Below are 26,896 nucleotides of genomic sequence, written 5' to 3'. Positions count from 1 at the left end.
TGAGGGACTTTAACCTTGCCAAGGACAGGAGGACACACTGCATTACTACTGAGATCTGAGGGGCCATTTTCCCATTACGCTGCTGCTCTTATCTATAGAAACATTAAAATCCAGTTAAATGGAGCCATTTTCTCATTTGCATTTGAAGGTCATTTTTCATGCTTAGAGAACTCTAGTCATTCAGATGGCACAAGGGGCTCCATTGTAATAATAGCTTGTTCAGTGAGGGTCCAGAGGCTGCACAGCCTGGCAACCTCACATGGACCACAGCTGGAACTCACTCTGCACATGCACCAAGCTGTGCAGAAATGGACCAACCACAAAAGACAAAGCGGGGGAAGCTACCATCCCATCGTTTGATCAATAAAGGAAGGAAGAGTTCACGAGTGACTGCTGTCAGCATTTTGCTTGGCAAACCCTGTCAAAAGTATTGGATGTATTGTGGAGCCAACTCGACCAGCCAATAGTGTGAGCCACAGATCTCAGGCAACAATGATGTGGGTGGGTGTAAAGCTTCTCAGCTTTGGGGCCAGGTCGAAACTGTTCCTGGGCTTGTGGGAGTGAATAGCAAGCATCTACTTTGCCCCCTGCGGTGGCGGCTGGGGTCCTCAGGAGGAGAAGCAAAGGCTGCAGCACTCCATACAGATCTCCAGGCAGTCTGCAGACTCACAGCAGGCGTCAATGATGCCACAGTCCATGTCACAGGGCAGGTCGCAGTCGCCACACTCCTCTGACGCGCAACAACAGCAGAAGCACGACTCGTCCCCGGCACAGGAGCCACAGGTGGCACAGTCCAGCACGATGTTGCACAGAGCTAGGAACTCACAGAAGAGGCAGGCCAGGATGCAATGAACACAGCAGTCTGGAGGGGGGGGACACACAGAAGCAACATTTTAAGAATCACAGAATATAACAGTCAGTGTGATTAGTCAGTAATCATTGGACAAGATACCCAATGTGCCAGGGAAGTTATGTTTTTCCTCTACGTTTGTTTGTTAGTTAGCAGGATTATGAAAAACTACTCGTCCCATTTCCATGACACTTTGTGGAGGGGTGGGACAAAACCCAAGGGAGATCCTATTAGGTTTTGGTCTGGATCCAGATCAGGGGGCGTATTCGTGAATATATTTGTACTTTCTGTAACATTGTGTGTTGAAAATCATTTTGTTTTCAACTGATTGGTATAATTTATGGATCTTGGTGAAGCAATTTGGTGCGGATCCAATAAGAATCTGGATCTAGTGAGTTAAAATGTGGTTTCATTAGGGGACTGTTGGGCCTGGGCAGAGCTATGAACTCTAAATTTAAACATAAAAACATTTCTTCAGTGTCAGGCCAAAGTCTAAGGACAGCCATTAGCACACTGACGTATTTGCTTTTAATTTTAACTCACTGCTTAACCACAAAACCTTTTCCCTCTTCTTTTTTTGTAGTCGTTTTGCAATAACTAAAACGATTATTTTCACAATTCAATAGTTTCCTTCACTTGACATTGACATTGAATTGAAGCGCGGTGTTTCTATCCTGCTAACTTGTCAGGACACAACAGTTGACACAAAGCTGGTAGACAGCACAGGGCTGCTCATCACCACTGACTGAAGGAATATTAATAAGTAAAATTGTTTTCAAGCCTGATTCATTTCCATTCATTAACATTGTGATTCAGTCTTTTAACCTCTAAGAAATGTATTGTGACCATTTTATATATTGAGTGACATAAACATTTTCCCTGATATAACATCCATATCAGCCAGCCCTATTTTGGAGTCAAAGAAAATGTGCCAGGGGAGAGTAGATCTTCACTCTGATTCAACAAGTAGAAAAACAAAATGCTTCCCTCTCCTCCTGCCCCTCTGTCAGTGTGTGTATCTCACCATCCTGTCCCTCTGTGGGGATCTGGGAGCTGTTGCTCTTGGAGCTGCTCTTGCTCCTCTTGCTGCTCTGGGAGGTGATGGACGGGTTGGACTGCAATTTCTTGGTGTGTTTGGGTCCCGCTGAAGAGGAGGAGGAGGTGGAGGAGCCGCCTTTTGGAAGCGAGCCCAGCTTAGGATGCGCATGAGGGCTCCTGACCCCGTTGGACTGGGGGCCGTGCTTGTGCGTGTGATGCGGACAGTGCGTGTGAGGGGAGTGGGGGTGTGAGTGCTGCCTGGTCCCGTTTCGTAGATGGCTGCTGGGCTGGGTCCGACATGGCTGTGTGTGCTGGATGGGCGTGGATCTGGCTGCTGGTTGAGCTGGGGGGGGCAAAATTACGTTCATTTATTACAGGCTGAAGACAATTTACAGTATAGATTTCACTTCAGTTCAGATCAGTGGTGTTGATGTTGGGTGTTCCTCTTATTGAACTTCAATGAAACTAAATAGCCTCCACCCCTAACATAATATTTATTGAAGTATCTTGTTACCATTTTCTTCCCGTTTGTCTTTATTATTTATTAATCTGATAATATTGCCATGGAATTCATCTTTTTTATCAGACAAATGTAAAAACCTTACGACATAACCACATAAAAGAACTAAGTCATTTGAGAAAGTAAGACCAGTCAAAATCTGTTATTACCTGATAAATGACTAACATGAATAGGGCTGGGGTTGTTTTCTGTTTATTTAACTGACTTGTGCAGTGCTCCTTGTAAAAATGTCTGTTTGGAATGCATGGCCTGTGGAAATGCTGGTTGCAGTTTTCTTTCTGAAACTATAAATGTGACCTGCAGTAATTGAACCATGGCAAGTAAAGACCTGCTGCAGGACTCAGTCCACAGAACCCTGAGCTGCAACTCCACTGCTGTTCACCTGTTAGTTCAAGGTTCAGTGAAGATTGACTCATTACACAGAACCTCAAACTGGAAAATCAGTTTTTGTTTTCATCAACAGGGCGTAGGGTGATGAATCCCAGCTGCCTCTTGTTGCCTTTTTATTGAAAGTGTATTAATGTTGAACTTCTCTTGTGTCTTGGGCTCTAAACATTACACAAACAAGGGGTTAAGGTGATTAGATTAATTGTTCTCGAGATATGTGAGCCACATACAGACAAACAGAGATTTCTTAAATCATGAGATAGACTTGTACAGTAATTTTATATTTTCCGTTGTAGCTCTTGAAAAGATTTCAAAGGTTTAAGAGGCTCTCAGGTCGAGCTTGAAACTGATTTTGAACAGACAACCTGGGGTGTGGAGTTCGAAAAGACAAAGAAGCTGACCCGGCCGTGAGGATCTAACAACAAGCACCAACGAGTTGCATTGAGGAAACTGTATGATCCACTGCTTATGGAACCTGATCCGAACTAAGGATACTTCACAGTCAGAATATCTCACAGACAGAGATATGATGTTTTAAAACATAAATATATATAAACTGGATTTAAATATTCGTATTGAATGGGCGAACAGGCTGACCAACCTGTGTGCATTATGCATCTGAGCAGTGTGTAGTCCTAAGACACACTGGACGCCTCCCTCCGTGTGTGTGCATACTTTTGCTGAAGCAGCTTCATGGAGAGGGAGGCCCTGGGAAATTGAGTCCAATTACAAAGCCCACCCTACAGGCAATAGCTCATGGGAAGAGCTATGTATTTACAGAGCTGACCCCTGATCCGACTTGTCTAGACTCTTACACAACTACAGAGCGGCAGTAGGGGGGAAAGACGGGATAAATGAAGCGTGTGAGGCACAAGGAGAGGAGTTTTGTCTCACCTGATTTTTTGTAACAATGCACTTATGATACTATATACAACATACAGACTCTAAAAACACAACAACTTGCACAGATTTTAGTCTTGGCTCTCTATACCACTTTGTGTATTTTACCTCCAAGTGATATCAAGTGCTAACTATTCTGCAGGAGAGGAGGAGACTGAAAAACACACCTTCACTGCCAAAGCAAACACAAGCTCCGAGAAGAAGAATAAAATGGAAGCTGGGGTTTTACATATCATGGTAGTATTTAATGCCATCCAATTGAGGCCCTTAATATTTTCTTGACCTTTAAGCATATGGAGCAGAGATGTGTGGTGGGACTGAACAGAGTACAACAGAAAACCACAGAGAATCAAAGCAGAAACTCACACACACACACACACACACACACACACACACACACACACACACACACACACACACACACACACACACACACATACCTGCACATTGAAACACACACACACGCAGAGTGTGGTCCTGCAGCTCCAGCTATGAAAGACGACTGGCAATAAAAGCCGCTCTTTCGATAACCGTTCGGAGACAGATAACCCAACCCGGCTTGTTTTGATTGGCCGACGGCTGCGCTCTCACAACCAATCCAGTGTTATTAAAACTTCTTTCATTCAGCGTTTTCTAACTTTGCTCCAGATGTTTGGCAGGCTGCATGGCCAGTGTTAGTGTGTGTGTGTGTGTGTATTAGTGCATGAGTGTGTAGGTGTCCATGCATGTGCAGGACGCAGTGAGAAGGAGCCATACTTTCTACTCTGTTAACTATGTCAAAAGTCAATACCTGCTGCTATCCAGTGTTTTGTCTCTTTCTCTTCCTCTTTTCCTCCCTTTCCATATCCTCCCTTATTGTGTCCTCCCTTTCTGTCTCTTTCTGGTCTCTATCTTTTAGCCTTTTGCACGACAGTGTATTTTAGCACCAGGATGTAGGTCAGTAGAGAAGAAGGGGATTAGAGGGGAGGGATGCTGTGCACAGTTTTTCACTATTCCTTCTACTTTTGTATTGTCCTAGAGGGGATTGAGAAATGCATACTCTCTGTGTGTGTGTGTGTGTGTGTGTGTGTGTGTGTGTGTGTGTGTGTGTGTGTGTGTGTGTGTGTGTGTTTGTGTGTGTGTGTGGGTGTGTGGGCGTGTGTGTGGTACATATAGTATATAGGCAGATTTGGCAGGCAGACAAACAGAAAGAGAGAGAGAGAGAGAGACGGGCAGTCAGGACTGTCTCCAAACAGAGCTTGAGGTTAGGCCCACTCACACGCACAAATATATGCAAGCAAGAACACGTGCAGACACACACTCGTGCACACGCAGACAAAATACAAGGTCCCTTTGTCTGAGATGAAGAAAAGTCAGGGAGAAAAATGGAGTGTGAAAGAGCCAGAAGAACAAAGTTGAAGAAATGGGTTGCTGCTTGTGCAGTTTTGGACCAGGAGGATGCATGGGTGTGACTCATAAACACAATGATTCAGCAGTGGGAACCAGTTAAAAATAACAGCAAATAAAGAGCCAAATGACTGTGGGATAATCATGAGGAGACTGGGAAACCGCAGAGCGTGCACTTGGGGTGCTAACATTGTATAGGCCACTGGGGGTCCTGCGACCTCCCGTACAATGTGTGTATGTGCATCAGTTGAATACAGCAGCACACCCCACCCCTCCACTCACACACCCTCCACCTCTCCCTCCTCTCCTGGCGTCTCTCTGCTACCCTGTACTTACACACCTCCCTCCCAGACCAGAGAACTGCTGTTCATCTCTGTCTCTCTCTACTTATCCTCCTGACGGAATGAGTCACCAGAACGACTGAGCAGTGTCTGTCTGTAATCCAGCTGCTTTATCCCACCGTCTCCTCTGGCGCAGTTTGTCTGTCTTTGTAGGTCAAAGTGTTGAAAGTGCTGAACTACAGACACGAGAGGGAAAGCGTGAACTTTCAGCCAAGTAGCGCTGCCATCAGACGAAATGCGTTTGTGTTTTATTACATTTATAACACAGAGAGAAAAGATGTACAGATGGAGGGAGGATATATGCAGCCACACCCACATCTGCCTCCAGATGCAGAAATGTGCATAAACGCTTTAGTGCATTATCAGCGCAACAGAACAGAAGCAAAGTATCTTGGTGTATTTTCTGCAAACTCTACATTTTGCTTATGGTGTAAATATACAACAATAAAACCATAATGTACTTGTTTGTATATCAAGATGAAAGAAAAGAATGATGGGAGCTTGAGCACAGCATAGTTCAGTTTCACAACATTTGTGCTACATCTCAAAATCTTTTCTGAAAACATTTCTGAAGCATCTATAATTCAACCCAGATCTGCAGAAGCATCTCAACCACGGACTCCCTTCCTTCTGCTCTGCATAGTTTGGGTTGTTTTGTAACTGTGACCCACACCTAAGTGTGAGCCACTAAAACTGAAAAATGGTCAAATAATATATTGCAGGAGCAAACTTTATCTTAAACCGTTTTCTATGAGACTTTTGGCTGCTGTGCAGACCTCCAACACTGGAGTGTTAATGAGGTTTGTTTAGCTGCACCCACTCACTCACTAAAAAGGACTGCTGCTTCAATGTGAGGTGTTAGCCAAAACAAAAGTGTGACTCAGTGCTGGGCCAAAATTAAATGTTTGTTCTATACTTTCAATGAAATAACAATTATTTAGAGTTTCGGTGCACATAAAAAGCAGTTTATTGTCTCCCATCATTCATTAAACTGCCCCTCCAGAGACACCTATCACAACTTTCAGTTATAAAAGTCCACTTAATTCTTTTTTTTATTAAAACATTGCTCATAAATGTTGTTACCTGCACCAAGCAGAATTACACAAAGTCTACAGGACGGATCGCCATGGAACTGGGTGAAAGAATGCGATGTAGTTTGGTGTGGATCCAGATCGGGGGCGGATCCAGGACTTTTTTTTTACTTGCTTCAAAACTGCAAGATGGGTGGTTTTCAAAACTTTCGTCAATTCCTCAGACAAGTTTGGGAGACTGATATTTATGAGTGTGATCTAGTGGATTAAAATCTGGTTTATAAGGAGACTGTTGGGCATTGGTGGAGGTTTGAGTTCTATGTATGTGTCATTCTACCTGTTAATGCACCTGGTATTTTGCTCACAGATAAAAACGTAGGAGAAGGAACTTCTGTTTCCTCCACTCACACATGTTCTTTACTTTTGTACCTTACACCAAACATTTTTTTGTGGATAAAAGAGATAATTTTGATGAACTAGTAGTGGGTGTGACTCACAGAACAGGCATCACATCCCACCACAATTACTTCCTTCAGGCAACAGACATATTTAAAAGCGGCAAGAGACAGGTCTGATTTCATTGTCATTAATATTGTGGATCAAGGACTCAGAGATTCAGTTGTTGTGTTTGGCCCTAAGGGTGTAGAGCACTGCACTTCAAACAAAGTGGAGTGAAATTTTTAATCCATCAATCACTAACCAAAAGTATCTTCAAATAGCAAATGTATTGAGTATTGTGATTTACATACAGTCTGACGTGTTTGTGAGATACTAGTTTAAAGTCTCACATCGACAACAGGCTTACCTCTGGATTATAGAATTACTCTGTAATTTCTGAGCAGTGCTCTTATATTTTAGGTGAACGATCTAGTAATTATCCAAATATGGTATTGTTTCATTTTTTTATTTAGTCAAAAGCTCAGCAATAGACAAATCAACCACAAATCCCCAACAAATGAAATTACCATTAAATTATTCACGTTCACTTACCAGTATTTTTATCAGTATTTCTGCCTGACAGTCAAAGTTTGGAGGTTTGTTATATCCCATAATAAAGGGTCTATTCAAACACTTAAATATCAATTGCTAACACAATCTTACATCAGATTTACAGCAATTATTAAGATATTCTCAACGACCTGTAGAGTGCTTACATGCAGTAGTAAAGCAGATCCCGTCAGCGCTCTAAGTCTGCTTGAGAGTTGACTGATGTATTCGTGCCTGCACATGTTTGCAGCAGAGTCTTTTCTAAATCAGGGGAAAACACAGATGTGCACAGGTATTAATCTGTTGTATTTAGTTTTTTAAATTGCAGAGGACATTTATTCATTTTTGAGTTTGCATGAAAACATGAAACATGACATGAGCTGATGCAAAAGAACAACAACTTTCCCTTTACCCAGACGTTTTGGAAAGAAATTTCTAAGGTTCTTTATGTGGTTTTCTGGCATTCAGAAATACTGTTGATTCACTTCAGTCCAGCTTTTGGAAAAACACTTAATTCACTTTTCTTTGCTGTATTTTAATTCAATTTCACCTCATTGTGCTGAATAGATGAAATAAAAGAGGAAATAAAGTGCAAGAAGAACATGACACACAGAAACACTGATCCTTAACCTGATATCAACCAACCACCTCATGACCCCTGACTTTACACAGATGGCCTTTCAAACACTCTGCTCTGTGTTACCGTTACAGCAAATGTAGAGGGTGTGTATCTCTCTCCCACAAGAGCAAGAGAAAGACCAAAGACTGGGTGAGAATGAAGGGGAGGAGCGAGGCAGAGCAACAGAGGGGGATAACACTTTCGGCACAGTGACTGTTCTCTAATTAAAGGCAATGTCACGGTTCTGTTAGATTTCTCACCAACAACACATTGCACACTCCTCCCCTTTGATGACAAGATAATAACAAACAGCTCCTCACAGCGGTTCCCTGACACTGTCATGCCCTCGTTCCCACATGCTCAGCAGGGACGTGGACTATTTTGTGGATGTTGATCTCATTTAGTGAAAAAATATCTCAAACTAAAAACAAAATCAGAAAATAGAAATGTCACGAATGCTACTGTGCTTCTGTCAGTGATGGATAACGTTGGGCATTGTTTCCTCATGAGTCCAGAATGAGTGCAAGCAGTTAAACATCTGGGAACGTGTGTATCCCGCTGTGGCGGTGACGTCAGAGGCAGCAGTGTGGGCATGACATCACTGACAGAGAGTATGTGTGTGTGGGTCCTCACAGTCAGTCACATATGTTAACAGCTCCCTCTGCACATTGTTATCAGACAGCTTGTCATAGGCCCGAGGGCCAGACACATACTGTGGCACTGATGTCAGAGCATACGGACTGAGCGTGTTCCGGCATTCGCTTCTGTTTCCTCACGCTCTCACTCACAAACACTCGCACAGACAGATTCGCAGGTGTCACCGAGTCGTGACCTCACCCCAGACTTGAGTCACAGCTACTTAGTAACAAATCTTCATGCTCGGTATGAAGCCAGAGAAACAGGTGATGATTTATCGCTGACAGACCGTATTCAAACTGCATCCAGGCTCTTAAGAGGTGCTAAAGAAACGCACAGACCAACCAACCAAGTAGAGGCATCAGACGTCAAATGTATAATTATGTCGACACACAGGGGGACGCTGTGCTCATCTGAGAAAGGGATCAAGTTTAGAACGTGTTTGGTTTGTGGTTCAAATCCCGTGAACACATGTGCGATTGTGTAAGTTGTGGAGGGAGGAAGCTATGGATGAAGGGAGGAGGCACATGAAGGCAAATGGGAGGCCAGTGCAGACCGGTGTTCATGACGGTACATTTTGTCCAAGCCCACTGTCGTTGCATAACCCTCGCTGCGCAGCATATGGAGCCACTGGGTCTCAAGGATTTTTATTGGGACGTAAAATAAGTAAGAGAGAAACAGGCGGTGAGAAAAACTCAAACCTCATCGTCAGTCCTCCAGCCTGAAATATATATATAGATACACGTAAGACACAAACAGCAAACTGCACAGATAGAGGCAGAGACATAACAGACAATTCACACACCTACTCAGCTGAAAACCCGCTGCTTTCACCTACTTATCCGTTTCCTGACTGAACTGCTGTTTTCTTTCAGTTACCACAAACTAGCTCTTATGATGGAGCAGGTCTGTGTGTTTGTGCATGTCACCCATGGCTGGACCTGGATTCCAGGAAAAACCCTTGTTGTTTTTCAAACACATGCTCAAATGTCAGCTCGCTCAACCTTCTTCTCACCCCTTAAGTTGACTTCCTCCCCTGACGTATCGCTCATTCACTCATTCACTCATACACCATCCCTCCGTCTCCTCCACTCACAAGAAGGACAGATTTAGACCAATTTGGAGCATTTAAAGTTTTTACGGTGCTTTTAGGTTTGTGGCAAAGCATCGAGACAACACAGCAGGAGTTGTGTGGGTGTTATTATTGTGGGGCTTGTTCTCCCGAGTGAAAAAAATGACACAGTAGAGCTAAATTTAAATATTAGGTAGAGATTCTACCTATTTCGAACCTGGGTAAAAGCAAGAAAAATATACGTGATGGAGTAATGACACAGTACTTGTGTAACCTCTGGCTTTGACTCAGCAGGCTGGAGCGATTGCACATCCAGGAGAGTGAAACAGTCTCTCTCTCTGTCTGACACATAGCCACCGGACTGGTGATATAAGGGAGGGGAAAGGGTGGCGGCGGTTGGTGACATAACTCTTGATTGAGAAATTTAAGCTTGTGATGCTCCTCACCAGTAAACTGAGTAAGAGTGGTGCCGGTACACCCAGTAGGAGGTGTGTGTGGTGTTATTATAGCACACACAATATGAGACATGTTTTTCTCTCCAGTACAATGGCCAACCAGCAGCAGTGAGATCCGTTGTTAGGGTGGGTGGTCAGAAAGTAGTTTCCCAGATGGCATAAGTTCTGACATCAGACGGTGAACGCGTGGAAGCAGAAACTCTGCATGGGTTCTGTGACAGAGTTAAGAAAATCTCATCCAACTTTAACGTTTATTAGGCGTCTCACTATCAGGAAAACAACAGAGTTTGATGATGTCTTGAGGCAACTACCATTGCATCACCACCATTGCCGATAAAAATCTACGTGACGCTACTCAGAAGGAAATCACGTTCACTATTGATGTAATGTGTAAAAATGTTATTTACATTCCGCAGCAGATGTCGCTGAATAACGGCCGGACCACAAGATTTGAGTGAGCAACAATTTAGTTTTTTATTTCTAGTTTGTAGTCAAAAAATCAAAAGATATTACGTTTTTTTGAATATTATTAAGAAACCACATTTTAGACCGGCAAAAGAAACAAGCCACCAGCTGGCCTAAAGCTGACATGGGGACTTGAGCTCTCTTGTCATTGTTTAGTTGATTGATACACTTTTTTATCTATTCATTTTTTGGTGAGTGGGCGGGGTTGCATTTTTCTTCCGCACATGCTGAGATGTCGAGGTAACCTTAACTATCTAAAGGAGATTGATTAATGGAAGCAAACTCCACAGAGCCAGTTATAACCCCCTCCCAAGTACAGACAGTAAAGCTGGTGGCAGACAGACGGACAGAGAAGCAGAATAAAGGTGGAGAAGAGGAGGAGAGATGTTTCATTCCAGGGAAGGTGATGTGGGCGCAGACTCGCTTGTGCTCAGAAATCAGAGAATTAACCTACTTTGCTGAAACTGTAGATATTTCTGTCCTTGTGTACAATCACCTGACCCATTTCTTCAGGGTGTGCAATGTATTTGTTGAAGGTCAGGACAATGTGACTCATCAGACCAGTGATCGGTAATGGAAATAAAACTCTCACCCGCTTTCCGCATGTGTGTCGACCTGTGTGTGTGTGTGTGTGTGTGTGTGTGTGTGTGTGTGTGTGTGTGTGTGTGTGTGTGTGTGTGTGTGTGTGTGTGTGTGTGTGTGTGTGTGTGTGTGTGTGTGTGTGTGTGTGTGTGTGAGAGAGAGAGGGAGGGCTATTTACTCACATGTGATACTCTTGCTGGGTGTCGTAAGCTCCGAGTGTGAGAGGCTGCTGTTACAATTGTCTCCATCATTGCCTAGCAACCGTTCTGGGGTGCCGTTTAACCTCAATATGAGGGGTTCAGTATAAATGTGGGCCACATCTGTAAAACAAACACAAGCACGTCATGGTTAATTGGCATCAGAACAGTTGTGTGTGAAAGCACAATGATTCATTTTAAGGCAAACTTTATTCTGAAAGTCACTCGGGTTCCCAGTTTTCTTTCTTACTATCAGGCATCGGCAGCAAGCTGGTTTCCCACTCACAGTAAACTCTGCTATTCCCATGTCATTTCCCATCCACCACCACTTAATTCATTTAAATAGAGTAGTTCTGCTGACTTCAACAAAGCAGAAGATTTTGTCTGTGTGCGTTGGTGTGTGCTCTGTCCTGAACTTGCATCTGGAAGCAGTTAAACCCAACCCCTTGGGACTGTTTAGGGGTCCATGTGTATGCTTGTGAAAGCTGAAAACTGGCGCATGTATGTGAATGTGCGTTTAAAATGAGAACCTACACGTAATATGCATACAGTAAATACATGTCTGGGTGTTTTATGTGTCCCTCTAATGAAGCTGTTATTCACACACATGCATACATACACACATATACACATGCACAATACACAGAGGCCTTCAAAGCTGGGCAGGCCTGGGCCTCTGAGAGGTGCAGACTCATTCCTGGGCAAATAGGAGCCAGCTGGGTTTGATAAACACACACACACACACACACACACACACACACACACAAACCACGTCCTGCGCATGGACTCAACACTTCCCGGTTATGTTTATTTACTCTATCTACTTGCGCTCACTTCTCTATCTGTCCTTTCTTTCCTGTCCCCTGCCTCTCACACTCGTCGTCTCCAGTTCACGTTGGCTCTTACAAATAAATCCCTTCAGATATATGGCACAAGATGAATCCTCCCGCTTTTACAGCTCAACATATATAATGTCACTGCAGAGGTATCTGAGCTCTGCGAATGGAATGAATAAGTGAGCAGAGTGCATTGAACAAAGTTAAAGGAAAGAAGAAATTAACAACGAGAAGAATTTCAAGAGATGAGCCAAGTACAGTTAGTAGCATCTAGATATATGCTCCTGATATTGCGTTTGTCCAAGTACAACTACTGTGCTGCTGCGTTGGTCTAAGATCTAAACACCTTGCTTTATTCATAGACACTTGAGCAGAAGCAAACATGGTCCGTATGGAGGTTCAGGCACAAACACAAACTCATTGGCACCACTAATGAAATTTAATTGTCAGTTGATGCTAAATCAAAATGATCTATTGTCTAAGGAAAAACTCTGAGAAACTTGATTATCTAAGGTGGTCCAACCTTGATGAGAAGGAACAGTGACTAGCTTTACATGGACAGCAATATTCCTACTATAAACCTCATACTGAAATAGACATTATTTCGATTGTGTTAACCTATGTTACTAATAAAACAAGCCATTGGTATTCCTGTTACAGGAATACAATTACAGATATGACGCTAAGGAGTTTTTAACTCATATAAATGTTGATGCCACAAAATGCTTTGAAAACTCCAATAGAATGTTACAGTGGGATTATGACGTACACATCTCTTCACAATGCAACTGAGGTCAGAACATAATAATCAGATACAAAAATTACATATTGGAATATTGGTGTCCATGTTCACATAAATAATCAGGGTTTCTAGGATTTGTATTTGTTTATTGACTGGGCTATTTGTGTTTGATTTTAGTTGCCTTACCAGAGTTGTGCATGTTTGTGTGTTTGCAGACATTTTTGTGTGTAGTAGGATTTCTGTGTGTTAAGCTTCAGTAGATGTAAACAGGACTTGAAGGGATGGGAAGTGCTTCCTGCTTCTCTGTTTTATGAGACTGTGGTATACAAAACCCACACTCACATACCTGCACATAAACACACACGCCATAAACACATATACTCCAGTGCTCACTTTCTATATCTAGTACCAGCTCTCTCTCTCTCTCTCTCTCTCTCTCTCTCTCTCTCTCTCTCTCTCTCTCTCTCTCTCTCTCTCTCTCTCTCTCTCTCTCTCTCTCTCTCTCCACACGCACACACAGACACAGACACACACTCCTGCATGTGGAAGCCATTTCTGCAGCCCATGTTGTATCCATTAGTCTCAATCAGCCTGCTTCAGATATGAAAGCCACTCGTAAGAATTGTTACCCTCAATTCTGCCAAATGTCTACTTTAGAGATATGTGTGTGTGTATTATAGAATACGTATGTCAGTGTACATGCCTGTCTATTATTATGTATTCACCCATCCATCCTTATTTGAGTTTCCTGTAACTGATTCAGAGAACACTCTTTGACAGGCTTTCAAAGCAAATCCAAGTAAAAGGACTTAATAGGAAGTATACTATAAATAACTACATCCATACACTAATGCAAATATCCATTCAGGCAGCTACAATGTTTTCATGTATTTGTAATCGTCCATTAAAATAATTTGTTTGTTATTCCTAAAACCGTGTAATTAATAATCAGATTACACATGATGATCACTCATTTCCCTCCATTGTTCTATGCAGCTGTTATCAATTCTATCAAAAATACATTTCTCCAAGTGCTAGTGGGCAACAGTTGACTCCAATGATTTCAGACATTTGGCAGCTTTTTAAAAATATTGAGATCAGTTAAACAAAAAGAGCCCTTTAGGTGGCATCTGCTGGTTATACTCATCCCTGTTGCTGTTTTGTTCTCGTGCACTGGAAGTTGCATTTGGGGGCAATTATGTCATTATCAAAGCCACACTAAAGCAAAGCTTAGGCAAACTTCGGGAAAGGAAAGGCCTGTGTAAAGTCCCCATGACTTCACAGCAACCATTTCAAGAAGAATCCATTACGTCAAAATCTGAGAAATAAAACTTTCTTGGAAAAGTTAAAGACATTATCACTGCTCTTATTGGACAAATGGCCCACATGAAGATATGAAGCAAATACGTACACTAAATCTCTGAATATCATATGCATGTTCATACTGGCAAGGTGTTCAATCATCTGGTCAGCTGAACCCCTGCACGCTGCAGCACAGTAGTCTGTTATGAATTCTCATTTAGACGCCTGCTACCAGTGGAGCACCATGGGTTAAAAGTAGGTCCTGTGAGTCAGTAAAAGCTCCCCCTCTGTAAACGTTCAAAACCACGATTGTTGGAGCTAAACACATCCCCACAAAACCCCTGGTGCCATCCAAGCAGGCCTTCAACCAACTGTGCGTTGGCATCAGCATCAAACCGCCAAACCGCTCGACCTCAGAGCCATTTCTGAGATCTGAGAGAGATGAGCCTCTAATTCAAATCAGACCAGAGCAATCAAGAGCCGCTGAGGAGATCTGGCTGCTTGTTTACATGTGTGGGTGAGTGTGTGTGTGTATTGGGTTGTGCATGCTTGACTGTGTCTGAGTGTGTGTTCATGTATGAGCGTGTTCTTGTGTGTGTGTAATTTAGTGCATGTACACGTGTCAGTGGGCCTAAAGGGGGCGAGCCAGAGGAATTTCATTCTCCTAGTAAACAAACAGCCATTAAAGCAAAAACATATGAATCACATAGGGGAATGGTTAGCCCGAAAAAACACACAACACACACACAAACATCCAGGTTATATGAGCAGGCAAATCATGTGACACATCCTGAATCACCTAAAGGGGGGTGCAGCCTGCTGTTCCTCTGGGTTTGGTGTCTGAGTTTACCTGCTGCACTTCCTCAGGCATGTTTCTACACCTCTGCTAATCCTCCTTTAAAAGCACAGACTTCTAGTGTTTATAGGAAAGGAAGTGTGTTTAGTGTGTACATCCCTTTGGCAAAGCCGTACAGTACATGGACAGTTTTCAATATTTTGCAGGTTAAACGCGTAACTGATTAGTTGTTATAACATTGATGATTAATAAAAACCATCACTGCAGTTGCAGCTCTACTTGAAAGCACACTATTCAGACACACAATGGCTGCACATATTCACACCCTGCTGCCTTATCTCTATAAACATAAAGATAAGCGCTGAGAGAGATTTGGAAAGAAGACACAATGAGATGAGGTGAGGAGCAGAATAATGTTCAGCAGAGCGCTTACTGGAGACTAGGCTGTATAGTAGCTCTCTGGCCAGCAGTAATGACTGGAACTGATTGAAACCACACATAAGCAGCACAGAGGGTCCAATCGGGACCAAGGATAATACAAAGTAAAGAGAACACAGCTACAGCCGTGGTGTGGTTTTTATCTGTGTCTCGCAACAAATCTACGCAAACGCACGAAGAAAATGAATGAAGAAGCATTTGTTTAGCTGCAATCCAGCCAAATGTTAAAGCCACACACACACACATACACACACACACATACACACACACCAAACACACACACACACACACACACACACAAACACACACACACAAGCACGCACACAGTACAGAGGGGCTTTGAGAGTGCAGTACTGGAATATGTCCAAAATTAGAGATTATAGCTGCTGAGAGAATGATGCAGTGTAAGCTCATTAAAGACAAAAACTGTCTGCTGTTGAACAGGCTTAAGGGGAATTTAATTGTGTTACTTTGTCTCTGAAATTCCTCTGTTCCATGGGAAAATACGTCTGCTTTGCTAACTGAGTGCTGTACTGTTGCATCTAGCACATGTAGCCTGAAACGACCAGGTTCCTTAAACATGGACACGAACACACTGCGCAGTGTTCAACATGTGGTCATAAGGAGAAACAGCCATCAACAGTCGAGGATAAACAACAGTTGGTCAGATTCACATTCAGGAGCAGTGTGGCAGAATTTACACTGACATGAATAAACCCAACCAGACCGCGATCTCGAGCTACACTGACAAATATATATACAGTGTTTGAAAACACACTCTGATATTATAAGCAGACATCAGGTTATACCTAAAAAAATATTGGAATCAGAGTGTATGTGTGCTGATATCCAAAACAATGCACAAATAATGTCCTCACTACCATATCCTCTACATGATGACATCAAGCAGTATGCTAGGAGTGAGCGAGACATGGACTCACTGCTCCACATCACCAGAATTTACAGCAACGACATCGGAATACCATTCCGATTAGACAAGTGCAGTTGGATGGCATGAAAGAAGGAGGGTGTAAGATGCAGACTGGGACAGCGCACACTGAGACCAAGTGACATACCACCGAAAGTGATTGAAAACAACCAAGCTAAGATCCTGTGGGACTTCAGATTCCAGACGAACAAGCACCTGCAGGCTAACCAACCGGACATAGTGGTGGTGGACAAAGAACAGAAGATAGCAGGAGTGATCAGGAATAAGGAGCATGAGAAGATCGAGAAGCAACAGGGTCTGGAAGAACAGCCGGCACAAATGTAGAAAGTGAAATGCAATGTGATCCCTGTGGTAGTGGGAGCATTAGGGGCTGTGACCCCTTAACTGGGAGAATGGATCCAGGAGATCCCAGGTCCAACGTCTGAAGCCTCTGTCCAGAAGAGTGCAGTCCTAGGAACAGCTAAGATACTGCTCAGAACTCTCAAACTCCCAGGCCTCTGGTAGAGGACCCGAGCTTGAGGAAGACATGCCAACCCATGCAGGGTGTGAAAGGGGGATTTATTTTAAATACATATATTATAATATACAGGGTATGACTAGCCAATATATACCACTTCTATATTCTTTTCTATATATCTGTCAACAGTTGGTGATGTTGGGATTGGAGATTTGGTGAGAGAGGGAAAAAGAGAAGCGACAGCTGTGGCAACAGTTCTTTAAATGTTTGCGAGGTGGTAAAGGGAAAAAAAATGTATCACAGAATGCCTCAAACTGCTCCAAGTTTCTTTCAATTCCTGTGAGAAACCAAAATAGACACAAGCCTTAACAAACCACTGGCATGAAAAAGTGACAAGTAGGCAAATATCTGCAAGTATGCTCAAAATAAGAGAGGAAGCGAGAGAGAGAGAAGAGAGAGAGAGAGAGAGAGAGAGAGAGAGAGAGAGAGAGAGAGAGAGAGAGAGAGAGAGAGAGAGCAGCACAATGATGAACACACCAATGCTATTTGACATCTAAACCTCCAAAACAATATGAGATATCTCATTTCCATTATTCTGGCAAATCCCGGATTCTTTCTTCACAACAAATCAGTGAGACATTGTAAATAAACCTAATGTTTAAGGACATTTTTGGAGACATGGTTTGGGGAAGACTATTTCTTGGCTATGGGTCCTGCACACAATATAAACTGGGAACACCAATGTGCTGTTTTTACACTTTGCTTTTTAGGTGGATTGCTTAGTGTAAGGTCCTGGTTAGCAGAACCATTTGTTTCTAGTCTTTGTGCTAGGCCCAATATCTAATGGGAGGAAAACAGCTCTTTCCCTCATTAAGAACCAAACAGGAGGTTGACTGTGTCAGATACCTTCTCACCTACTGGAAATACTCCTGAGGAGAGCGTGCCGCAGGACGGATATGACACAAAAAGTATGCATCTCAAATCTCAGTGTTTTGTTTTGAGGAGATGAAGATTGTTAATGAAGATCACGCTAAACTAAACTAAGTCATTTTATCTACAGAAAGATTCCAACACACCACTTCATTTTTAGGAGTAGGAAATAGACACGGACTGCCCTTTACTTTGTCAAACACGGAAATCACACAGATCCGTGTTGACTGTACAACTTGGGTGAGAATAAAATAAAAGATATGCAGGCAGAGATAACATACATTTTGCTTGCAAAATTAAACATGAATTCGCTGCTGTTGTCTACATTGCTATATGTGGTTATCTCTCTGGCTTGAAATAGCAATCTGCAACACATAATTGGAAAACTTAAAATGTTAGTTGTTAGTTCAATATACAAAGATTGACAGTAAGAGATATGAACAGAAACAAGAAAGAGGAAGAGACAAGAATAGAGTGAGAGAGCTAGCTGCCAGTGGTGACAGACGCTGGACAGTCAAGCTAGCATGTGGTGTAAACGGCTCGTGTAAAACCAGACAGCCTCAACGCATCTTAATGTCTGACACACACAAACACACACACACACACACACACACACACACACACACACACACACACACACACGCACACGCACACACACACCACCATTCAAGGTCTTTGTAATGACTGAGGGGAGCAGAGCTGCTGTCAGAGGCCTCTGTGACACACACTCTATGAACAGCCTGGCAGAGCACACCATGTTAGGAACGAGCATGACGCATCAAAATAACAAATCTATAATTTTGTTGATGAATATGAAAAACTTTAATTTCCCTGCTCCTGGCAGCCAATACTACAGCTCTATGCGACCTGAAAATGTGATTCATGGGACAGATATATCATTCGCTATTGAATGATTAGGGTCAAATGAAGCAACCTATGATTAGGGTTGGGTACCGACTTGACCGGGGCCTCATTTCGGTGCCTGAGGTGTGAATTTAGAGAGTTGCCCTGCTTGCAGGCAACATAAACATCATTACATGTGCTTAGTAAACATTACAATTAACTCTGGTGGCAACACACTCTCTGGCAGAACGCAACATTAGGCTTCAGTTAGCAAGGAGTGTCGCTGTATTTCTCGCGAAATGATTCCAAAAAGCGGGACATGCACCAAAGGTTTGGTGTCAAGGGAAGAACAGGACAAACTTAGTGAAGCATTTGAGAGCAGAGCGATACTGGCTCCGAAGAGTTTTGCACTTTTTTAGTTTTTTAGCTCTGTATACTTAGGTTAAGTATACTTTAAACTGTTAACAGTTTATACGTTTAATATAGTATTGATGTAGCACTGGAATTGGAAAATGATACCCAACCCTACAAATAAATTGGCTAACTTGGAGAATGATCAGAGTTGGTCTTAAACAGTAAGACACATATGCATATTTGGTATGAGCTGAGCAACTTTAAGTTAAACTAGAAAGAGTCAAAAAGCTGTTCTGATAAAAACATCCATGCACAAACTCAGGTAGATCTATGTGCCTGTTGTGTTGTCTGAACGTCCTGCACTGTGGGCAGAGGGATAGATGGGGGGTGAAACACAGCGCTGAAAGCAGGGCCTTGTTGCCCTCCTCTCTACTCTGACTCACCTACTTACCCTCAGCCTTCACACACACACACACACACACACACACACACACACACACACACACACACACACACACACACAAACAACCTGAGACCAGCCGACCACCAGACAAGCAGTCTAACTTTAGTGAGAGAAGCCACAGTTATACTTTGGGCGAGAGGAAAGCTCAGACACTTCTGTTTATTAACTGTAAAACTCTTCACTCAGGTGTTATCAGTAAATCTGATGCTGTACTTCCAAATCATGATAAACCACAACGATGCAGGGAAGAGAGATGTGCGTGTGTGGATTCTGTGTTCATGCACATTCGATACAGCAATCATAATAGATTGGGTCGAGACGTGCCTCTAAAAAACAAAATAAAAGAACTGCATCAGCCATCGAAGGGTTCTGTGGCAGGTTCTCATGGCAACAAGACAGTTAAATCTCTGCACACTTCCTTAACAGGGTAACCACACCTAGCCTAATTACCCATAGGACCTGCACTCTGATACTACAGCTGTATTTCTCACTGAGCTTTAGGGAGCTTGAAGCATTTGGGCCGTTCCTGGATGAGTCATTTAGGCACAGACAGTGCTGCCCCAAGTTCGTCCAAATACTCCTGTTCCCGCCCCCGATGTCAGTCAACCCTCACCATGACTAATCACAAAAAGGAAAAGGTCATAGGTTCATTCCCAAATCCCCAAGAGTCCCATTGCAGCCTTAAAGCGTTCCACAGCGCTGAATTGGTCATCTTCCCTCTGATCATCCAGGGAGGCGCGTCCCCCACGCAGGCCGAATCCCGATCACCTCAATAAATAACTGCTGTGTCTGTCAGCTAGAGGGTCTCCAACATTATGACTCAGAAAATAACATCTACTGGAAACTAGATGGATTTCTAGGACGTAGTAGTAGTCAAGATCACAGCCCCTGAGCTGAACATTTATGATTTCTAATCAGCATTTGCTGTTTTGGGCTGTTTTTCATTTTGCATGAGCAGATCTCATAGCTCAGAAAAGTGCTTCAGCATACAGCTATACATTCACACACCCACTGGCCAACGTCTTACTATAATGAGCTTCACATGGAAGAGAGCATAGATATTTTCTTTCTCAGCATTAATCCACTAGCTTCAACTTTTCATAACTAATGGCTTAATCTGTTAATAACTACTTTCTGTCTCTTTTTCAGCCAACCTCATTTATAGTATACACACACACACACACACACACACACACACACACACACACACACACACACAAACACACAAACACACACACAGAGCGGAAAAGGGGGTTTAATAGAACTTTGTGTTTGTGATTATAAACCCATTGAGGGCATGTTCAGACCCATGACACAACTGTTTGTAGATTATCTTGTTCTTTCTCTAAAACACACAAACACAAGCAGCTACACACCAGAGTGAGACATATGTTTTTCTGCTGGTTCCTGTGAACCTGTTTCTTACCTTCACTATGAAAGGGTTTGGGCTCTGGGCAGCTGTTCGCCCTCTCTGTGTCGGAGGCTGTGTGTGAATCTGGTTGCGGAGCTGGTCGAGCAGGGTCCCCATCATCAGGCGTCTCTGGGGAGATGGGGGGTGCGCTCCGCTCCTCATCCATGGACGTCGGCCTGGCTCTTATGGGACGAGGTGGAGGGGCCAAGGAGTGAGCCTGCACCAGAGAGAGAGGGGAGATAGACACCTTTTTTTTTTTGAAAAAAGAAAAAGCATGGGTTACGTGGAAGATATTCTAAAATCAAGCAACTTGCAAACGGCCTGTGCTTCATGAGCAGAGGAGCAGTCAATCATGACTTGATCCAGCATGAATCCCTTTCAGCTATGTAAAAAACCACCAGAGGAAGAAGAGGACGAGCGTGCTGCTTGTAATGAAATTGTGTTAACACAACGGAAACATCTAATCATAACCACCTTTTAAAAACAGTGTTTGAACTCTTTTAACTTGTGTTTTGAAAATAATAACAACACCGGCTGTATTTATTTATTTATTTATATTACTTCTAAAAGATTCAAGAGGCTTTAATGGAGTGAACAGAGACGAATTATTCAATCAACAGTAAAACATGAACTACAAAGACACAGTATCAGTTATAAGGAGTCAAACAATAATTCATTAAAACAACAACCAAAAGAATCAACTGATAAAACACAATAGTTCTGGAGCTAAGTGAAATCTGTTTTAAGAAGTTTCAGATCTCAGACTGGCTCACAAGAAAATACACATCTTTATGAATCTTAGTGAATCTTACTATCTTTGTTAAAGTGTGACATTTACTCATTGAAGCTCCTGCAACAAGCAGGCAGACTTTATATCTGCTAAATGAAAAATATATGTAATTTCACAACTTAAATATACATTTATTTTATATTATATAAATTCAAATAATAATTCAAGTAGTAAGAGGACGATTATGATTTTATCAAATACAAGAAAGAATGTGTAATAGTTAAACCGATATTTACTTTTATATTGGGCACATGACTACTTACGAAACGGTTGCTAAGCAACTTTAAGTCTATTAACTCTCTACGTTTTATTACCTGAGGTGATAATTTAAATAGGTTTTGATCAGCCAATCAGACCCGAGCACCAGGAAACGTTCTTTAACTCATTAAAAAATAAGATAAGTTAAGTGTATGGAGTCACGTGCCAACGCGCGCCCACTGACTCTCAAAAGCAGCTCAGCTGGCCAGCTGTTTGCGCGCTCCCGCGGCGCGCTCACGTGGCTCGCTCCGCACTCCCTGCCACCCAAACAACCCACAGCCGAGGCTGTTATAAAATAATATAATAATAGATAAAGAGTTACAGGGTTCGTGTTGCTTCAGACCTGCTCAGGCTCTAACAGCTGCAGCGAGTCCAGTTCTACAGACTTTTGAAAAGTTAGAAGAAGTTTCTGGGAGAGAGAGAGGACATCTCACCGCGCACTGACAAAACTCTGCCAACAACTCTGAGCTCCAGAATACTTGTACTCGTGCCAATCTTTTAGAAACAGTACGGCCTTGCTCAGAAGAAGAAGAAGCCAGCAGTGAGATGCTCCAACACACTGAGAGTCGCTGTGATCCGGACTGTGTGTTTACCTTGATCAGGTCTGCGCCCTGCCCCCCCCCCAGCGAGTCCCTGCACGCACAGACTGAGCTGCAGCCTGAGCTGACTTATACAATAACTCACTCTGATGACACACACACAATCACAGACACACACAGGGGACAACAAAGTGTTTACCTTCTCTCTGGCTGGGACAGCGAGCAGCCGATCTGAGACTAATTCATTCTCGGACCTCTCCTCTCGGACCTTCTCGCCCTCGGACACCTTCCCCCTCCACTCGTGTCACTTTACTCTCGCACCGAAGCCCTCCTCGGCTCATGTAGGTGTCCCAGATCCCCCCCCACCCAAGTCAGTGCATTTTTCTCCAGCGGTGATAGTCTTTTCTCTCCGCCTCCAAAAAGCTTCTCTCTGCGGCTCGCCCCGTCCTCCAGCAGCAGACCAGATGTTGGGAAGGTTGTGTGTCAGCTCGCAGAGGAGAACTGTGTGTCTGCGCTGCAGCGTTGAGCTTCGTTTCTTCTCCAAAGTCCAGTAACAGCCCCCCCACAAACTTGTAGAAACTCTTAAAGTGAGCAGTGTTGGTCCTGTGCTCTCTCGCTCTCCCAGTGCTCTCCCAGTGCTCTCACTCGACTCTCCTCACTCCCACTGCCTCACACTCCGAGCTGCAGCTATTGGACAGGAAACTCCAGTCAGCAGTGATTGTGCTTCCTCCAGGCTACAAACCAACTGGGCTGAGCTACACTGTTATAGTATAAACCCATTAACCCGAACCAGACTCAGCATAAGCTATGGTCTTATCCAGGAACCATGTGTGTACCTTTATATATTTAACAATTTGGGAAGAGATTTAATGCAGTTTATTTTATACTAAGTCTACTGTCACTACTTTGGCACTATACAACATGTGTAATACTGGAATCTGTTTCCTTTGCATCCATTCAGAACAGAAAAAAGAACAATGTTTACTGACAATACTCAGAACAACACTGTGGCCCTGAAGTTCCACTCATGGGGCTTATGTTCACCTGGATGACACCACACGAGCAGTTTGGAGGCGTCTTATGTTATTTTCCAGTTGTTTCTTTACGTTTGAGGAAGTGGTCGCCATTCGCTTTAATTGTATTGGATTTTTCTGCAACACTGTTTACCCCTGAAACTCCAAAAGTGTTATATGGACTCAAACACTTCACCCAGCGCTCCATCGGCACAGTGGTGAGGAGATAAGTGAATTTTCATATCTGGGTGAACTATCCTTTCAATTCCGTTTGTTGTTGTGTTTTCTTATTTGTTGTTCTGTTTTTGGGCTTGGTGTAAAGTAATGAAATAAATCCCTATTACACCTTTAAACCCTGTTGGACACAAAAGTACCCACGTGTATCGACCACGCGTTTTGTTCCTCCAATACAAGTTCCCTGTTTTTACTTTACAGGCTGTTGTGACTCACTGTGGGAACTTTCAGCATTCACTGGCCTGCATGAGGATTTATAAATTGGCCCATGAGTCCGAGAGGAAAGTAGGTCATTTTCTCAGCGATGACTCATGATTCACCCTCATGATAGTAATTGTGGACTCAGAAGAAATTACAATAAACCCTTCAGGGCACGTCCCCACCTTGTACCTATACACATGCCAATGATATTAGCTGGTTGTTTTTATAAAGAACAATTAAATAGCTGCCATCTCGTCAAAGATGTACTAAAACTAAACCTGGCATCTTACATCACAACATGTGTCTGTATAGGCTCCATGAGTCTCATTCTGAAAGTGTGTACCTTGTTATCAAGTACTGCAAGAGGTTTTTTTTTTGATAAACGAATATCGTCAATGAATCAGGAAATATCAAAATTGTGTTATTCAAAATCTGAGTAAAACCCATTAATTGAACCGATAAATATAATCACAAAGGTTTGGTACTCACATGTGAAGTATGCAGTCATTTGAAAGAGGATGACACTTCAGAGCTTCACACAGGAAAAGGGTCTTAATAGTAGTTTTTAGCATCACAAGGTCAATATATTTCCCTTTTTGTATCTTACTGATACTTTCATCCACTTTTACCTCTTTTAGAAATATGTATAAAATGTCTTCTCATAATAACGGTTGACAGATAGATGCAGTTTTCTTCATAAGTTATTTTATGAGCTTTGGATATAAGAGGACATGATGGTTAGGTTTTGATAGTACTGGTTACACACGTTTCGAAATTGCTAAGAATACTACATAGATATACAAAAATATCAAAAACAGAATAACTTACAGTATGTTCCAATAAGATCATTTAGAATTGGATAATCCAACCAAACCATCAACCTTCTCTTCTCCACGAAGTTTAAACTACAACTTTTCCCCAACTCTGTAAAGTGTGATATCCAGAATTGTTTTTAATTCTTGATATCAAGAAGTAGTTCCTGGATCCCACAGGAAACATTAGAACACAGCACAGGACCGACAGGCCGGCCCAGTCCTCTCCTGCAGAGTGGACACGTTGAGGTGAGCAGCTGCAGAGTGTGTTTCCTGTGATTGATGTGTGAAGGCGTGGCGGGGGTGTGAGGTAATTCACAGCAGCAAAGGGCTTTTCAGACACCCTTCATTTTTACTGACAACACGATAAACTCCTTTTCAATTTGTGTGCCATCACTCATCTGAACGGACTTTGACACTGAGGCATTTGTTGGATCTGTGCAGTGTGTGGGGCCTGGTGTCAGTCTGGGCACCCGGGTCACAGTTTGTGTGGGAAACAGTGAGTGTTACAGACGCATTGTTCCAGCTGGAGTTTTTTCCTTTTGTTTGCGAAAGCAGTCAAGATTTATCCAGTCTTACTTCTGTGCTTGAACAGCAGATCGGACTCACTCCTTCATCCAAATGATGTTGTAACAGAAATATTTCACAGAACTCAGACAAATCGCTTTCACTGCACAAAGGCCCTGTCGAGTTTCAGGCCTCACTGTTGTAATGAGGCTTCACTCAGAATAAACACATTTGACCAAGAACTATGTGTATGTGCACATGATGATCGTTTGCACTTTTAAAATACAATCATCTGGTTTGATACTAAAAAGTAAAAGTTGTGAGAAGCAGTTGACTTTTTTTGCATTATTTAGATTTAACTAGGTCGTCTTTTTTCAGTCTTATTTCAGGATTTTCAATTTTAAGACGTCTTGACAAGTGAAATTCACTCACTGCACTGGCAGGAACTAAAACAAAGGGAGGATTTTAACAAAACCCACCATTAAAAGGAAGTTTGGTCACAAAACTAGCAAAGTCTCTTTGAGCTTATTCATATAAACTCATTTAAATACGTGTCATTAACTGCAGGAGAGGTTTTTGGACAGGGTGCTCACAAATAATGTAAAAAAATTTAAATTCTATTCAGCCAATTCAAAGGTTTACAACTAGTTAGTTGTGTGATTAAGAAAATATTCCTGAATTTGCAACTTGACTTGGATCCGCACCAAAATCAAATGGATTCTTTCCTGACCCATCCCACATCCATCCACCAAATGTGGATGGACCATCTGTCTAGTTGTTTCTGTGTAATCTAACTTAAAAACAAACAGACAAACGGACAAACGGAGAGGGGTATTACCTCCTTGGCGGAGGACAGAATGACACTCTACATTTATCTCATATTAAAACAGAGGATCATAAATCACATGAATCACAAACCAAATACAAGCTTTGCAGGCTGCATTATATTATCTTGTGTGTTGACTGAGTCACCAAACCTATTCCCACACTGAACAATGAGAGCGGAGCAATGTTCTTCTCATCCACTTCCTGAAAAGCTTTAACTCTCTCTCCTCTCTCTCTTCCACCAGTCACCGCACCCACAAGGTTCTCCACGGTCAGCTGATGGCCTTCACTTCCATCTCTGACTTATTTACATAATTATTTAAAAGCTGGTGATTCAAAGTTACTCAATGATAATTTAATCAAACCTTATTTAACGGTTATTTCATGGACTTTAAACCCATTTGTCACAGAGGAGAAGATGTGCTGGTTGTTCGACTTCCTGTAGAGGTGAACAGGGACACTTGGATCATCCAGGCCTGGTGCATCAGGCAGATGAATATGACAACATCCCTCAACATTCCCCACTTCCAAGAGTGCTATCAAATCCGCTTCCAATTATGGACCGGACACACACAGACACACAGAGAGGTATTTGAGTCTAGACAGAAACAGCTGCAACAGCAGATTATAATTTGTCCTTCATGCGAATAAAAAACTGTTCTTTAAAGAAATAGTTCAAGATTTTAGGATTATGTCTCTTACTTCTTTCTTTGTTCCTTCTAGCCTGGCT

At 42.6% G+C, this 26,896-nt stretch overlaps 1 protein-coding gene across 1 annotated transcript; it reads right to left on the bottom strand.

Annotated features, from left to right (window-relative positions):
- Positions 1-608: 608 nt before the first annotated feature.
- On the bottom strand, positions 609-21,153 carry mdfi (MyoD family inhibitor). The gene is made up of 4 exons (XM_061068973.1): positions 21,003-21,153; positions 11,452-11,589; positions 1,875-2,231; positions 609-862 (listed from the first exon to the last, which is right to left on the bottom strand). Exons 1-4 carry the CDS (start codon positions 21,151-21,153, stop codon positions 609-611), a joined length of 900 nt encoding a protein of 299 aa, XP_060924956.1.
- Positions 21,154-26,896: the final 5,743 nt, after the last annotated feature.

Source organism: Limanda limanda, chromosome 4 (assembly GCF_963576545.1).
Source record: "Limanda limanda chromosome 4, fLimLim1.1, whole genome shotgun sequence".
Lineage (NCBI taxonomy): Eukaryota > Metazoa > Chordata > Actinopteri > Pleuronectiformes > Pleuronectidae > Limanda > Limanda limanda.
This window is presented reverse-complemented; position numbering and strand designations above follow the sequence as displayed.